At 40.1% G+C, this 17,855-nt stretch overlaps 1 protein-coding gene across 1 annotated transcript; it reads right to left on the minus strand.

The window, feature by feature from the left end:
• Positions 1 to 2,003: 2,003 nt before the first annotated feature.
• On the minus strand, positions 2,004 to 17,376 carry LOC106605136 (ras-related GTP-binding protein C-like). The gene is made up of 7 exons (XM_014200482.3): positions 16,953 to 17,376; positions 14,654 to 14,857; positions 8,750 to 8,949; positions 6,937 to 7,051; positions 3,970 to 4,112; positions 3,559 to 3,707; positions 2,004 to 3,168 (listed from the first exon to the last, which is right to left on the minus strand). The coding sequence occupies exons 1-7, from the start codon at positions 17,133 to 17,135 to the stop codon at positions 3,017 to 3,019; spliced, it is 1,146 nt and encodes a 381-aa protein (XP_014055957.1). The 5' UTR covers positions 17,136 to 17,376; the 3' UTR covers positions 2,004 to 3,016.
• Positions 17,377 to 17,855: the final 479 nt, after the last annotated feature.

Raw genomic sequence — 17,855 nt, forward strand, 5'->3', positions numbered from 1 at the left:
AAGTGTTGCTGATTCGATCCCTGTGGTTGTGGCTAGGGTTAAAACATTTGCATCGAGTCTATCATAGCCAATGTAGTCATCCCTGAAATGCATAGTGAAATTGTTCAGGTAGTTTGGCAAACAACTGAATTGCAATACACAATGAAAAGAAAAAAAGAGAACAGTCATTTGGCACCATCTAGTGTTAATTTCCAGGTGTGTCAAAAGAGCCTGGAGATTTGGCAAGACAGCACATGAGCCTATGATACCATGCCAGATTTCATACCATACATCATTGTGCCCTAATCTGACAAATATCTAATGTCCTAAAACATCAAGTAAAACCAGAAACATTTGCTTTTGATGTGCAAGTGTTTATTTCATGTGAATGATAAAACCTTTGGCAGAACTGACAACAGTGGATTTACTATAGTCCCAAATGTCTACTATTTGCAAAAATCAAATGAACAAAACAAACACAGGCAAAAAAAAACACCTTTCTTGCATTCAGGGCAGAATAATGCAATTTGGTCATTTTTTCCCAGGATTCATTTTCATTGTTAGACCTGGTCTCCCTTACCAACAGTGAAATACAATGAGCAATGTTATGTTGAGAATAATTTAGCTTGATGACACATTATTGCATACATGCTTGGAATGGGTTTTCATATTGGCTTCATGCTGCGTTTGTTTTTTTGTGAGGATTGCTGTGATAAAACTGACAAAAGTCCTTGAGCAGAACCCTCAGCTAAAAAGTGAAACCTTCACAAAGTTCCAACAAATTGTAAGTCAAGATGATAGATAACAGCACAGAGACCCAATTCTAAATCCACCAGTGTTGTGCTGTATGGTACAGAGTGCTGGAAAGTGACTGAACTGGACCTGAACAAACGATTCACCTTCCACATAATGTGTCTGCGAAGAACACTCCACATCTGTTGGCCTAATGCATTAAAAACGCCAACCTCCTCAGACAAACAAGCAATGGCCCAACTCCTTGTGGCTCTGAGACAGACCTAATAGACAATGCTGATCAACTTCAGCAGAGCTAAAGCACAGTGGAGAAGATTTCCAAAGAAGTGCCAGAAGTGGAAAGCCGTTGTTGCTGTCCTATATGCGCCAGACGGCGCGATTAAAAAAAAAAAACTTTTTAATTTTACCTTTATTTAACAAGGCATGTCAATTAAGAACAAATTCTTATTTTCAATGACGGCCTAGGAACAGTGAGTTAACTGCCTTGTTCAGGGGCAGAACGACAGATTTTTACCTCGTCAGCTTGGGGATTCGATCTTGCAACCTTTCTGTCACTAGTCCAACGCTCTAATCACTAGGCTACCTGCCGCTCCTGTGCGATGAGTGAATAAAACAACTAGTCACGTAAGGCAGGGTTTGAAGAAGTGGTGACCGGCGTTTCATTGCCACCATTCTGTTTATCATTATCATAACCATCATTAAATTATATAATGTCGATTGATGCCACACAACCAGAATGTATAGGTCCCATCAGAGACTAGTTAGGCTGGTCCGTGATCTGTTTGTGCCGTCTTGCCAACTCTTTTATTCATTGTCACGCCTTGGCAAGACAGCACAAAGAGATCTGGGACCAGATGAGCTCATTCCTAATGGCATCGGACTCCACCTGCTTCAGTAAAGAGAAGGTTCATGCTCAAAGAACTTGTGACGTCATAAATGTATGAGTTGCACACATTAGTTGAAGATTGGCATAGTTGGTTGGCTGTTAGTAGCATTTGGTCTATGGCAAGCATCCATGCGGGGCAGTATTACGATTGAGTGTCAGAAAATATGGCTAAACTGACTACTTTATGCATAAGGGAGATAGATATATCTAGAATGTGCTTGTACTGCATACATAATTTGATAGCCAAACCAAGAGAATAAGCCCATGCCATGGGTTATTTCCAGAAGACTATATTTAGAATGTTTTGTCTGTGCAAGATTCTAATGAATCAGATATCCAACTGCAACAAATTGTAGTTAGAATCTATAAGCATCACTGATCAAACCGCTGGTAACAGGTTTATTTTTTAGCTCAGTTTTCCAACATGGCATAGCATTATACAGTATGACACTACAGCAACTTTGAGCATAGGGCCTGCAGTGGCAAATCAACATGGGGTAGTCATGAATCCATAATCACCAACTATGCTCTTTTCCAGACACACACACACACACACACGCAGAACAGAAGCAGAAAAAGTGGACACTACAATCCCTTTTGCACTCTGAGGAACCCTGTTTTCTTCAGAAATTATGAAACCAGAAGCAAAGTCTTGGGCAGCATACAGGCGAGTGAGTAGTGATTGAGCTTGCCTGTTGCAAGCTTTCTATCTAAATAAGGCCTTGAGAAAGTGTTACCATGTGCGTTTTGGATAAACACCAAGCATTTCTTAGAGACTTCGACCCATAAGTCTGCACAGGGTTACACAACTATACTGATCCCCGTTACAGCCTTTGCAGTTTCTTCTCCTTATCGAGGGTTACATCAACGTTTAAATATTTTTTTTAAGTACTTCTTCACATGGATGAACCAGCAGCTAAAACAGACAACGATATTACCAAGCTTCCTCAGGCCTCTTGGGACTTGCAGCACGTGAGGCCTATCTCACTGAAAGTTCCCAAAATGGCAAATACGCTTTTGCTTACGTATACCAGTCCTGTTGGACTTTCATTTAGCTGTTTTTACTCGTGGCAAAGAGTGACAAACAGCGGAAAACAATACCTTGCATTCACACGAAATGTACGAATGTTCCTAGTATCTCTGTATTTAGTTTCCCTTCCATCCTAGCTTTGTAAGCTCACAGTCCTCCTTACCCTCTGAGCATCGGTTTCAGCCCTGACTCTTCATTTGAATTTTTAGCTCTAGTCCTCTTCCTGTGATTTCTAGGATCTGGGTGCGAGAGTTATGATTGGTTTACTGAAAACCCCAATCCATTAGTCTTTTCCACACGATCCCTCCCCATGTTTATTTTCTATCTTTCAGTCCTTTCCTATCCTCTCTCCGTCTGTCTATTTGTGTTTAGACAGTGCTCCGGGGCGTGCCGTTGAGTGTCACAGCCTTGGTGCAGGGCGTGCCGGCCGCCTGGGAGCCCGTCCACAGTGTGGAAACGCCCACCTCAAACACCTCGTGGATGGCCTTCCGGAAACAGTGGAAGTTGTAGTCTATCAAACCTGGGGAGAGATACTTGTCAATGAGAGAAGGGTATGAATATATTGTCACTTCTGTGATCTTAGAGACTTTGAACGTCACTCAGCCGATTACTCCATAAGTCATGTATTGTTGAAACAAAGAATAATACGTGAATAAAAGGATCACCCTATCAAGATAAACCAATAACGCCCTGTGTGAAGAACATTTACAAAAACAATGGCAAAGAAAATATGCTACCGCCTGAGAAGCTTGAAATTCAAGAGACTCAAGACATAATTACTTCCTTAAATAAGACTGTGCCACTCTTCCATTGACATCTGTCTGAATGTTGCGCTTGTGGGCGTGAAGTCACACTTGATAGAGACACTGCTTAATGCAGTAATGAGGAAGTGCTGGGGTGGATGGCTTGCCTTTGCGCTCAAAGCTCTCCTCTCGGAGGATGCAGACCAATGCCAGGAACTTGGTGACCTCTTTCAGGTAGAGGACTGTGGTGTTGTTCAGCTTGATGATGGCCATGGACTCCTTGTCGTAGGCACTACCACTGCCGTCCTCCTTCAGACTGGAATAACACACACAAAATAGAACATTCAACTTAAGGAACTTATTCAAATTGAAAATGTGTTCGATACAGAGACCTAACATATCAAACTTTATAATGAGACATTAAAAGCCGCATACATGCTTATAACAAGGAGTAAAAGTATGATTTTATACCGGTCAGCTTGAAGTAAAGTGTTGTCCCAAAAATGACCACAAACACATGCACGCACACAGCTGTAAACTATTCATATCTGACAGGAATTCAGTTCTAGAGGACTTACCCATAGATGCAGGAGACATCTATAACCACATCGATCATGTCACAGCACAGCTCATAAGACTGCATGTCCACCGGACTGCTGTCTGTGGCGATGTAGATCTTACTGACCACGTCAAACAGAAAGGCCTTCTCTATGCCCGAGTTCTGAGGATGGAAGAAGGGGAAAAGGGAGATGAGGGGAATATGGGTATAGGGGAGGAAGGGCAGAGAAACGCCATGAGTGCCCATTTAGTACTTCTAAAAGCAAGCTTGGCAGAAATCTCTCAGAGCTTTCTTTCAGGTCATGTCAAAAGCAAGGGTTTCCAAATGAATTATTGAACTACGAAGTAAAACAATACATTTTATTTACCAATGTAAAACGTATTTTGACCGGGATTGAAGAGATTTTGGGGTCTGGAAGGTTGGTATTATACAACAACCATAAAAGCAGTGCATGAAAGAGTCATCAGGGCTGACGATGATGATGACATACGTCACAATGTAAGTCACACACCAGACACCATTTCTGCTAGGGCTGGGAATTGCCAGGGACCTCATGGTTAGGGCTGTGGCGTGCATGACATTTTGTCAGACAGTTATTGGAAAGCAAAAGATTTCCGGTCCCGCGGTAATCGACTGATAATTAACAGAAACACGTTTAGCATCTCCAGACATGCACAGTGATGAGCGCCTTTGGAACACCTACATTTTAAAAAGTCTAATAAATCAACTTAATATACACCCTCACAATAAATCCATTATTTATTTTAGGCAGGTCTAAAGAAACATTATGATATGAAGAACATGTATTTCAGAAGAACATAATGTGAGTTGGCCTACTGTATGTTATCTGGCTATGTGCCATGCCATAGGCAGTAGACTTGTTCATTTAGCAGACAAGATATGCTTATAAGTCCCGTGCCATTATTTGATTTAATACTAAAAATAATATAATTGAACTTAGCTGAATAAAACAGGAAGGATATTTTTTCCCCATTCCAAAGTGAGTACGCATATGAAATGGCTATGTTGAGCATAAAAAAGTGATCATTTGGAACAGGTCTTATATGCTAGATTCAGAGTTATTTGGCAACTTTAGTTGTGAATGTATACAAACCTTAGAATATCTTAGAAATCAAAATGTTTATATATGGGCTGCATGATGCCCCATTATGAAATGGGCAGGAACAGGGGATGCACTCGAATAACGAACGGAGGACGCTTTCCCACCAGTTTGTTTTTTTAATTATGCCGGGTAGGCTACTCTGGTTATTACACACTGCATCAACCACTGTTTGAGGAGCATGCATCCTCTGTATGCCATGGGCTCTCCAACCCTGTTACTGCAGCTACCCAGTGCTTAATTTGGGAAACCCAAGTGAAATCTGTTCGGGAAGATCGATAGTAAGATGTTTTCAAAACATATTTCATTAAGCTGACAGTCACTCTCTCTGCACCTGGAGAAAAGAATGAAGGAGAGAGGGGAGGAGAAGGAAACGCACAGTGGTGAGCTAGTCTGTACCTTAAGGTAGTGTCAGCCAATTGATTTGGAAAATATAAAACAATTCCCTATTACTAGGCTATACATTTACATTTTACATTTTAGTCATTTAGCAGACGCTCTTATCCAGAGCGTCTTACAGTAGTGAATGCATAATTTTTTTTCTGTGCTGGCCCCCCGTGGGAATCGAACCCACAACCCTGGCGTTGCAAACACCATGCTCTACCAACTGAGCTACAGGGAAGGCTAAACAACTATACAACTGCACTATAAATTGTAGGCTAACTCTGTAAGCCACCCTGCACAATCAACGAACCAACAGCATCGCCTAGACCTATACGTTCTCTCCCAGACTCAACAGCAGTTTGGAGCGCAGCATAAGGTAACCAGTCCATCCAGTATGCATAATAATACAGTCCACAGTCAAAGGTGATTACTAGAGTATAGGCTATACCAAATACGTACCAAAGACATCTTAAATCTGTTTTTCCCCCCATGTTTTTCTCTGTGCATAATATGCGGTAGGCTATGTATTGTATGACGGCAATCATTATTTTATTTCTGGTTTTTTTTGGGGTTCATATGTAGTATGGGTGTTTTGAATTAACCGTCACCGTAGAAAGTGCTGTCCATTTCATGGTGTTAAGGCTTTGAACAACATCCACAATGGTCATGTTTTCCATTCAGTTTCAACCTGTTGTTGAACTTCTTCCTTCAAAATTGGTCAATCACAGTGAGGTGCGTTTTTAAAAGCATGATACTGTTTTGATGAAAAGTGTTTGATGTGATTTTCGATTGCATTTGCATTGATATCAGAGTGGTTAGAGGGTCAACAGAGCCCTGAGTACCAGGCGATTAGGACCTGATAGTCATTAGCGAGTTGGGAACTACGTACCAACGCATGTCAACAGTGCATAAGTGGAATTACCGTGACTCAACGGACACGTGGAATTTGAGTGAAGTCAGGACTCATGTCTGCCGGTGTGCGGTAATACGGTCACCACAACAGCCCTACTCATGATACAATATTATCACAATACTTTAGTGCCGATACGATATGTATTGTAATTCTCATGATCCTATATGTACTGCAATTCTCACAATTGTATATGTACTGCGATTCAATACTGGGATTTTATTGCGATTCGATGTTCCACACATATTGCTGCAGAGGGACAAGAGGGAGCCATGAGGAAACAAGTTTTGATCAGACATAGAAATAAAAGTGCTGAAAACATTTGTCTTCCTATTTAAAAAAGAAGATGGAGAACAAGATATGAAAAATACTGGAGTTTTGGTGCAGGTACAGCCAACTAGCAGGGTGGGACTAGCTGAACTCGTCCAATGAAAAAAATTACTTTCTGTTTTCCGTTGGAAAAAAAATGTTTTGTTATGGTGTACACAACCCAGGTAAAACAAATGAAAGAAATGCAAAAAACATTCAAATCAAACAGCGAGAACTAAATCAAGAGGGAATTTGGTACTTACGGATATAAAGATGTTTAGAAGGTTTTCCAGTGTTGGCAGCTGTGGGATAAGCTTCTGGACCACTTTACTGAAGGCCTCGAATATTGAGTGGTCATAGATACTTGTCAAATAGAAACTGAAAGATATTTAAAAGAAAAGGGAAGTTAGCTATAGGTTTGCACAGGTTAAGACTGATTTGATAACTTAGTTCCTCGTGCGCTGTAGTTCAAGTAAAAACACAAAGTGAGACTGGATCATATCACAAAACAGCAGGGAACATTAGAAACTGAAAGCATTTCTCAGCTTTAAAAACACAAAGATAAGCTATCACTTAATAATGACAATGATGATGCATTTTGGGACAGTCCAACTGCAGAATTGAAAATATTAGCAACGTATTACAAAAGCATTAAGGTAGCGTAACATTTTAAAGAATTCTATAAATAATAGTAGTGATTGTAACTTCATTGTCACAAATAGAAAATTGGGAAACTTTAGAGACTGCAGTTCTAACCAACAGATCCGAAGACTTCGCACAGAGATGTCTTTGCAGTGCAGAGAACAGAACACATCACAACTCAACTCAACATGAGATTCCTCCTCCCAGCTTCACTATAAATCCACCATTGATCCAACTGTCTGGCGTGCACCAACCTCACCTTTCATAAAATAGGCCTACATCTCAAGAAAGGAAAAGCACACAGCCGATTGAAAAACCTAGTACTGAAAATCTGCAGCGCTTGTTTGAACCGGTTTGTCTTTTCATAAAACGACTCGCTAGGCTCAGTATCATTAATGTTTAAAGGGCCTAGGCCAATATCTGGGAAATTATCATCAGGGCATGTGATGATATCCCCATAGAAAACAACCATTTCAGTAGAATTCAAATTTGAGGCTATAGTTTCAATGTCAAAAGAGAAAATAGCAAACATTGAAGGCAGTATAAGCGCAACGGTACATGATATATAGGCTACATGTAATCCTTCTGATCCTTTAACATAGACAGCTTGCACCATGAACACTTGCTGTGGTGTTTGTTCATTAAGAGGCCGGGGTGGAATCTGACAGTAATGCTCGGAGTATGACAACCCCGCGCTGGAAGTATACAAGCAAACCCTATGATCCAGGACCACACACTGACAAGTGTGCTTGTCATTAATATGTTACTGCCCCACTCACAGTCAAACGTTGGACCAAAACAAGGGACGTGTTTTGCCCCACATCGCGGCAAATATTTTCATCCATGTGTTGTGTAAGGCAAGTCATTTCTGGGAACCCTATCTTACAAGCCTAAATAAACTGGCCAACATTCCTAATGCAAAGTGAGAGCGTTATAACAGCTAGGCTAACACTAACACAAAACTACCTGAATCTATTTTCACTGTATCAACATCAGTGGAATCGCAAGTGTGATCTGATTCAGTCAGATTTCAGCCATATTCCAAAACCAATCATGCTATTTAGAAAATAATCAAAGTGACAAGAGGCCACAAGAAATTACTTGGCAGCACAGATGACTAGCTTATGTTGTGAAAAAAAGATGGCTGACCAATGCTAAAACTGCTAACATTTTAGTAAAATGCACATCAACTGAACTCCCATGAGGTCATTGCTGGGTTGAACAGCAGAAAAAAAGAGAATTAGGCCTACAATAGAATACTAACCAACAATAGAAAGGTAATAAACTGAGAAGGCTAATTAGTTTAGTGTAGCTGCTCTTTCTGTAGGCTTTCAATGCTTTTCCCTTGGCATACTGTAAGCTCAAAAGGGAGGATTAAAGGGATGGTTAAATTTTCTGAACTATCCCTTTGAGGGTGAGTGTCTGTGGATCTACCTGAGGTGAAGCTTCTCTAAGCTGGCGTCTGCCAGGTCGTCGTTGGCTCTCTGGTGGATGTCCCTCTGGGTCTCGATCTTGTGGTCGTCGGAAAGGCCGTCCACTTTGTGGATGAACACCTCAAAGTTAATCTCAGGGTTGACCCTGTAGGCCCGCGACACGGTGAGGTGGAGTCTGCCCAATGCCTCCACATAGTCATCCTGGGCAGAAGGAAGATCAAAGAAGAACACACGCACAAACAGAAACAGACAGACCGAGAGACATAGAAAAGGTGGCTTAAAACAAAGTAGTGTACATGTGTGCCTAAAAAGTAGACTACATGCATCTTGCTGCCTGCATGCACATTTCCACATCCATACTATCCAACATGCATAACGCAATCCCCTATGCCAAATTACAATCCCCTATGCCAATATATCCTACTTGTTCCAGTCCCAGTGGTGGGGAGAGTTAGCCAGAATTCCTGGAGAATTAGGCAACTTTTTAGATTAAAGCAATCGAAGATCAACATAACCATCATAATACTTCAGATTGCAAAATCTCAAAGTCCCACTGCAAAAATGAGTGACAACATTGGATGTGTTGAGCAAGCTTGCCAATTTATTTCCCTGCGAATTCTGCATCTGCACTGAGAGATACTGAACACTAGTGAGATATGGAGTGTCACTCCGCCTCAGTACAGTGGCTTGTACAAACACTTCCTAAATTTAACTTAGCTGGAAAAATCTTAATAAACTGCCAAAAGGATACAGTAGGTTTGTTGTACATACAATACCTAGGACACGTTAATTAGTTACAACCTAGTTATACCTCACAGATAATTGACAACATTAACGGGATAATCAACCCACAGAAAGAAATATCATGAAACTCCTGTCAATTTGGTGAAAGCCTATGTTCTATCAGTGGGTAAAATAACAATTTCCCCCATGATTTAACTTCTAAGTGGTCCGTCTGAAATCAGAAAATCGTGTAGGAACGCGTCATAGCTACATGGTTCTCGTCACTGGAGATATGGGATAACACACTGACATTTCATAAAACTTTTAAAACAATTCGGCCTACCTGCACTCCAGATCACCAAATCAACCAATAGATGGTATGGGCATGCTCGTCTAGAACACATACATACATTTAAAAATCGTCATGACAAAGTATATAGTGTTTTTTCACTTAAATGTGCTCAATCCAAACAGTGAACCAAATTTATTCAACGCAGTTCCTCCTTCAAGTACTATATTACAATGCGCCCTGTGTGTCTGTTGGAAACGTGGGAAAGGGCCATTATTGCTATAGCAAAGTACTCTGTACTCACTCTGGGGAGAGGCGAACTCGGTGAGAGACTCCTAAATTGATAGTGCCGTTTTAGGCAATTTTACAGCTAGCTACTTCACATGCTGATATTGACTTTGGTATTATTGTGTGTAGCTATGTTTGCTAGATAGCTAGCTAGCCAGCCAGCCAGCCAGCCCAGAGAGAGTACTACATTGTGGGTTTTGTAGTTGACTAGAGCTGCAAAAGATTTGCGCAACAATTTTCACATTGCTACCAACCTTACAAACAACAAAATTAAACATTTGTTCACAAAAAAATAGTTATTTAAGACCAATTCCTATGATAAACAGTGATTTAGGGTGGATTAACAACCTTATTATTAAGGTTGAGAGAAAACACCAGCAATGTGGACACGGTGTCCTGTTCCGGGTTATAGGAATGTGACAAATGGACAATATTTCTTAATGTTTAAACTGCAAAAGAAAAAAATAGGGGGGGGTCCATTAACCTGTCAAGGTATAGGGGGCAGTATTTTCGATTTCGGATGAAAAGCGTGCCCAGAGTAAACTGCCTAATACTCGGGCCCAGAGTCAAATATTTGCATATTATTAGTAGATTTGGATAGAAAACACTCTGAAGTTTCTAAATGAATTTTCAATGATGTCTGTGAGTATAACAGAACTCATATAGCAAGCAAAAACCTGCGAAAAATCCAACCAGGAAGTGGGAAATCTGATGCTTGTAGTCTTTTCAAGTCATTGCCCATCTAACACAGTGACTTAGGGTTCATTTTGCTTCCACTAGATGTCAACAGTCTTTAGAACCTTCTTTCAGCCTTTTGCGGTGAACAGAGAGCGAACAAGAAGGCCGGGAAGTTGGTGACTCAGAAAATGACATGAGTTTAGTGGCGTGCATTCACGTGATGAGGTAGCTGTGTTCCATAACATTTTTCAAGATACTGGAATCGTCCAGTTGGAATATTATTGATGTTAAAAAGGCCCTAAAGAGTGATGCTATACAACGTTTGACATGTTTCAACGAACGTAAATATAACTTTTTTTGACTTTTCGTCGTGAAATTTTCGGCGCGCTTCCTACATTTGGAGTAGCTTAGTGAACGCGCAAACAACAAGGAGGTATTTGGACATAAATTATGGACTTTATCGAACAAAACAACATTTATTGTGGACCTGGGATACCTGGAAGTGCCTTCTGATAAAGATCAAAGGTAAGTGAATATTTATAATGCTATTTATGATTTTAGATGACTCCAAAATGGCAGGTATCTGTATTGTATGATGTATTTTTCTGAGCACCATACTCAGATTATTGCAAAGTCTGCTTTCCCCGTGAAGCTTTTTTGAAATCTGTCACAGCTTATCTATAATTCTTTGAATAACAGTTTAATATTTTATCAATGTTTATGATGAGTATTTTTGTAAATTGTGCTGATTCACCAGCAGTTTTGTAGGAAAATAATTTTCTGAACATCACGCGCCAATGTAAAAATTGGGTTTTTGGATATAAATATGACCTTTATCGAACAAAACATACATGTATTGTGTAACATTGAGTCCTAGAAGTGTCATCTAATGAAAATCGTCAAAGGTTAGTGCTTAATTTTAGCTGTATTTATGGTTTTTGTGACCCCTCTCCTGCTTGGAAAATGGCTGTGTGGTTTTTCTTGTGTTGGCACTGTCCTAACATAATCTAACTTTATGCTTTCGCCGTAAAGCCTTTTTGAAATCGGACAATGTGGTTGGATTAAGGAGAGGTTTATCTTTAAAATGGTGTAAAATAGTTGTATGTTTGAGAACTTTGAATTATGACATTGTTGTTTTGAATTTGGCGCTCTGATTTTTCACTGGCTGTTGAATAGTGTGAACAGTGGGTGGGACGGTAGCGTCCCACGTAGCCCTGAGAAGTTAACCTGTTGGGGCTAGGGGGCAGTATTTTCACGGCCGGATAAAAAACATACCCGATTTAAACTGGTTACTACTCTTGCCCAGAAATGAGAATATGCATATAATTAGTAGATTTGGATAGAAAACACTCTGAAGTTTCTAAAACGGTTTAAATGGTGTCTGTGAGTATAACAGAACTCATATGGCAGGCAAAAACCTGAGAAGATTCCAGGCAGGAAGTGGCCTGTCTGACAATTTGTAGTCCTTCTGTTGCATCTCTATCGAAAATACAGCATCTGTGCTGTTAAGTGAGACTTTCTAAGGCTTCCATTGGCTCTCTAAAGCCCTCAGAAAGTGGAATGACGCGTCTCCTGTCTCTGGGCAAAGTACAGCAGCAGAGTTTGTAAGTGGCCTGCCTGGGGACAGTGACACTGGAGATGCGCGATCACGAGACTTCGGCATTTTTTTTTTTTTCACTCTTTGAATTAATACAACGTTGTCCGGTTGGAATATTATTGCTATTTTACAAGAAAAATAGCATAAAAATGGATTTTAAACAGCGTTTGACATGCTTCCAAGTACGGTAATGGAATATTTTGAATTTGTTTGTCACGAAATGCACTCGCGCGTTACCCTTCGGATAGTGACCTGAACGCACGAACAAAACGGAGGTATTTGGATACAACTATGGATTATTTGGAACCAAAACAAGAATTGTTGTTGAAGTAGAAGTCCTGGGAGTGCATTCTGACGAAGAACAGCAAAGGTAATCCAATTTTTCTAATAGTAATTCAAGTTTAGGTTGTCCCAAACTTGGTGGGTGTCAAATTAGCTAGCCGTGATGGCTGAGCTATGTACTCAGAATATTGCAAAATGTGCTTTCGCCAAAAAGCAATTTTAAAATCTGACATAGCGTTTGCATAAAGGAGTTCTGTATCTATAATTCTTAAAATAATTGTTATGTATTTTGTCAATGTTTATCATGAGTAATTTAGTAAATTCACCGGAAGTTTTCGGTGGGTATGCTAGTTCTGAACATCACATGCTAATGTAAAAAGCTGTTTTTTGATATAAATATGAACTTTATTGAACAAAACATGCATGTATTGTATAATGCCGTTGCCTATGCCGTTCGGCCATCACTCATTCATATATTTTTATGTACATATTTGCATTCATTACTTTACACTTGTGTGTATAAGGTAGTTGTTGTGAAATTGTTAGGTTAGATTACTTGTTAGATATTACTGCATGGTCGGAACTAGAAGCACAAGCATTTCGCTACACTCGCAATAACATCTAACCATGTGTATGTGACAAATAAAATTTGATTCGATTTTTTACGAACTGTTAATCTGATGACGTAGTGGTGGATAGTCGACTCCAAAATCATTTATTCCTTGACTCCATCCACATCGACTCCCTTTTCTGTGTCAAGATTCGATTCAGCTACGAATCCACTCCTAAGATTCAGTGTTTTTGGAACGGAGGAGGCTGATTAGATGCCGTACTTCCGAAAATACAAACACTTGCATCTTTCATAGCGTGCTAGCGAGGGATGGAGAGAAGGGCACAATATAGGCAGGTCGGCCACCAGACAGACAGAACTGTGCACTTGGCCGATCTATCGGTAATTAAAAGCTGTATCTCACAATTTCTTATCTTGCAATGTCTCACAACTTCAGTAAAGCAGGGCCTATCATCAATGAAAAGGCTATGATATTGAGCCAGATGCAACAGTTCGCTCTCACAGTCACACACAGTATAGACACATGTGCACGGGTTCGCTTCACGCTGTTCACAGCGAGGTAGCAAGGGCACCAAAACAGCAGAGAAGTTGATCCTCGCGCTTCAACCCTCCTAGTTGTTGCAGAAAGTGACCTACTATGCTGTTACTTTGTGCATCGAAGTTGCGGAAACTGACCTACTATGCTGTTACTTTGTGCATCTAAGTAAAAAAAAAAAACATTGATTTTCGGTTAGGGATTTTTCTTAACGTTACGGATCCCAATTTCATTTAAACGTTTTAACGTTCATACCCCTAGTTCATTAGGTACCAAATGGAAGAAAATGGAGTGAAACAAGGAGGGACTACCTGGACACGTCCAATGAGAAACGCTCAATTTCGTATTCCGTTGAAAAATGTTTCAAAGCATTTTTCTTTGCCTGCTCTACTAAACACAACCCAGAAAAATAGAAAACGTAGTGACACTGGTAACTCCTTTCAATGTGATCATTAAATTGAGATAAACGGTAGCCTCCCTGATTAAATTAGCTTTGATTTAGATCATGGTTAAGATCACTTTGTTCCAGCAGTTAGGATAACAATGTGCACTGTCTTCGGAAAACGTCTGTGACAATCAATTGTCTTTGAAGCGGTGGGTCATTTAACGTTTCAACATGAGAAGCTTATCCTGTGCTGCAGAGTAGAAGTAGTCTAGCCCACACTTATATCATTCACTTCTCTATAAACACAAATTAAGTTTATCAACTATACAGTTTAGTCAGTTTGAATACATTTCATTTCATTTAAAGACCATAGAACAGGTTCAGACATTACCCATGACATGAGTATTCTGTTCAAATGCTGTGGTCTGAAGGACTTTTTCCCTTTCTAGTAATTCTATTTCTATGAGATCAGACATTTATCAATTATGGTGTTCAACATGTCAGTAAGTCAGTCAACCATTGTGTTTTTAATACACGTTCCCACTCAATCTTTTCACCTGTGCGTCAATGACGAATATCAAAGCACCCGTGCCTCTGAAGATCATCTCGTAGTCAAAGGTGGGGTCGAAGAAGTCCACTTGCCCCGGGAAGTCCCAGATCTGGAAGTTGACAAACGAGCTACTGGAGATGTCGTCCTTGTAGATCTTGTTGGTGCTCTCCAGGAACAACGTCTCGTTAGGAGACATTTTGTGGAATACCACCTGAAAAAGGAAATTAGACATAGTGCTGTTCAGACAAAATGACCACACCTAGACCTAGTGCTTCCTTCTCAAAATACCAAAGAGAGACTCCATTTTGAGAGTTTGTAGTAGTAACTGGGGTCACTACTACCAGAGGAAAAAGCCAAATCACATGTTTCTGAACTAGCAAGAGGCTTAAGGGAAGAACGTACTCTGTGGCTCAGCACTTAGGGTCATGGATTTAGATGGGCCTTCAACAACAGTGTAGCACTGCACAACCATAGCCTATGAATGAAAATATGAGAAGAACACAAATAAACCATGTAACTAAATAGTTTGGCGCCCTTAAAAGACATGCTCTGGTACTTGAGACTAAAAGTATTTTTTATTTTTTTCAACCTCTCGCCTTGGGCTGGATGTGTCAAGGTATAGTTCATACATGCATAATATATGAGCAGAATTACTGTTTTACTTCAATTTGCCACCACAGGGTGGGCTACTTTCAGAAATACTGGCTAAAAAGTATGCAAAAGTACCAGAAAGTCTCTTTAATACGTTACGTGTTGTGAGTCTTGTATCTTCTACTACTGAAGCAGAAATACTTTCAGGTTACATGATTTCTTCCTCCCTGTATCAAATGGGTGAAGGCATTGCCCCCAACATCTTAACAAGAACGCCAAAAAGTCTGCTACAAAACAACTACATCTAAAACTGGCAAACAGGGATGGGAAATGTTTACTCTAATGAGTAAAGTTATATGGTGCATCTAGAATGAATTGCATTTTCCTGGAAAGAGCATACTTATTGAACCATATAAGTGATGATATGCCTTGTAAAATGTATGGCGTGTGGCTGTAGCTCTGCTGTCATGAGTGAGGTTGTTTAGCAACGTAATGTTGATTGAGAGTGTCTGACAAGATCTGGAACGCCAGAAAATAGATTAGACAGGCAGACAGTCACGTGCCAAATCCATACAAGTGATCACACCGCGCGCACACACACACACACACACACACGTGCCGAGCAAGAAACATGCTTTCACCTGATTAATGATTAACAAGTAACCTAGCAAACGTTTATTTTACATACATAGGGTTGAATTAATTGTATATTGTTTGAACTCGTTAGCTGAACCAACTAGCTACCTCACATCAATTGAAATAGTTGGCTGAACCTCCCTAGAAACAGTGGTGGAAAAAGTACCCAATTGTCATACTTGAGTAAAAGTAAAGATACCTTAATAGAAAATTACTCAAGTAACGTTAAACGTGAAAGTCACCCAGTAAAATACTACTTGAGTAAAAGTGTAAAAGTATTTGGTTTTAAATATACTTAAGTAGCAAAAGTAAATGTAATTGCTAAAATATACTTAAGAATTGCAAGTAAAAGTATAAATCATTTCAAATTCCCTATATTAAACAAACCAGATGGCACCATTTAAAACATGTATTTTTTATTTACGGATAGTCAGGGGCACATGCCAACACTCAGACAACATTTACAAATGAAGCATGTGTTTAGTGAGTCCACCAGATCAGAGGCAATAGGGATGACCAAGAATGTTCTCTTGATAAGTACGTGAATTGGATCATTTTCCTGTCCTGCTAGCCATGCAAAATGTAACGAGTACTTCTGGGTGTCAGGGCAAATGCATGGAGTAAAAAGTACATTATTTTCTTTAGGAATGTAGTAAGGTAAAAGTTCTCCAGAATATAAATAGTAAACTACAGATACCACAACAACCCAAAAATACTTTAGAAACAAATTATTTTTACTTAAGTACTTTACACCACTGCCTAGAAGAAAGAATGCAACACCACGGAGTTTGTAAACCAGACCATCTCTGTTGATGCTAGCTATACTAAAGTGTTTGCTTGCTTGTCATGTAGCAGTAACTTGCTATTCAGACCAGGATGACAACTGGTCTTTCACATAGCAGTAAAGTCTGGCGTTCAGAATGGATGCATGTTACTATATTAACCTCAGGAATGTTTAGAAGTTGTGGCAATGTTAGCAAGCCATCTCAACTGGTGATGATAGCTATAGTTGCTGATTGAACTAAAATAAGGCGTTATGTAAAGACAGATGAATCATGCCCGCCGACATCGCTTCCTACCTTCTGTATTGACGACTTGCCACTTCTTCGCAAACCCATTAACAGAATTCTAGGTTTGCTGTCAGATGGAGTTGGGCTATCCTCGATGTCGGCCTCCTCTTCTCCATAGCCAAAATCTTTGGGAAACGAGTCCGCAACCCCGTAACTGTCTGCCAACGGTTCCACTTCGTACTGAATCGACATTTTGACCCAACAACTCTCGCTTCCCCAATCCCCCCTCACCCTATTAGTTTTACGCAGTCCTGCTTTTACCGACAGATCCTTCCACACCGCCGATAAAAACGTAAAATACAGTTTAAATGCATCAATTATGCCAATGTTACTTGCATATCCGAGAGTGTGTTGTAATATTCTCCCTTATCCTTTAGATCTTCGGGTCCCCTATGTTTCCCTTTCGCCGAAAACCCTGCTCTTGAACCACCTCCGAATCTAATTGGACGATGTACATAAGATGCGAATAATAATTGGATAACCAGGGTGTCAATCTGTCGAGACTGGTTCTACCCTTGTCAGATGTTTTGCAGTCAGCTGACCAAGTAGAATAGTGCCAGAGAGGAAGAAACGAAGCGAGAGGGTCCATTCCCGTCAAAATCTGTCCCCGCGGTAATACGGCGATAAGCAGACCGAACTTAATTTAAACAGGGTCAACAATGAGACCGATAAGCAAACCGTCTGCCTTCGCACCAGTTAGTGCGAAAGACAAGAGCATCTCGTCATTATATACAGTATCTCTGCTAGTGCACAGGTTTGTTTTGTGACCTTCCACCTGGAGTTATTTTGGCTGGAAATGTATAGTTTGACTGTTTTATTTTGTTTTGACTGGGGGGGTCAATTCACGATGGATGTATCCCTTTGATTCATAGTAAAATTGTACAATCAATGTTATTCCAGTAATTCCTGTAT

The sequence above is a fragment of the Salmo salar genome, chromosome 05 (assembly GCF_965601325.2).
Source record: "Salmo salar chromosome 05, fSalSal1, whole genome shotgun sequence".
In the NCBI taxonomy this organism is placed as follows: Eukaryota; Metazoa; Chordata; class Actinopteri; order Salmoniformes; family Salmonidae; genus Salmo; species Salmo salar.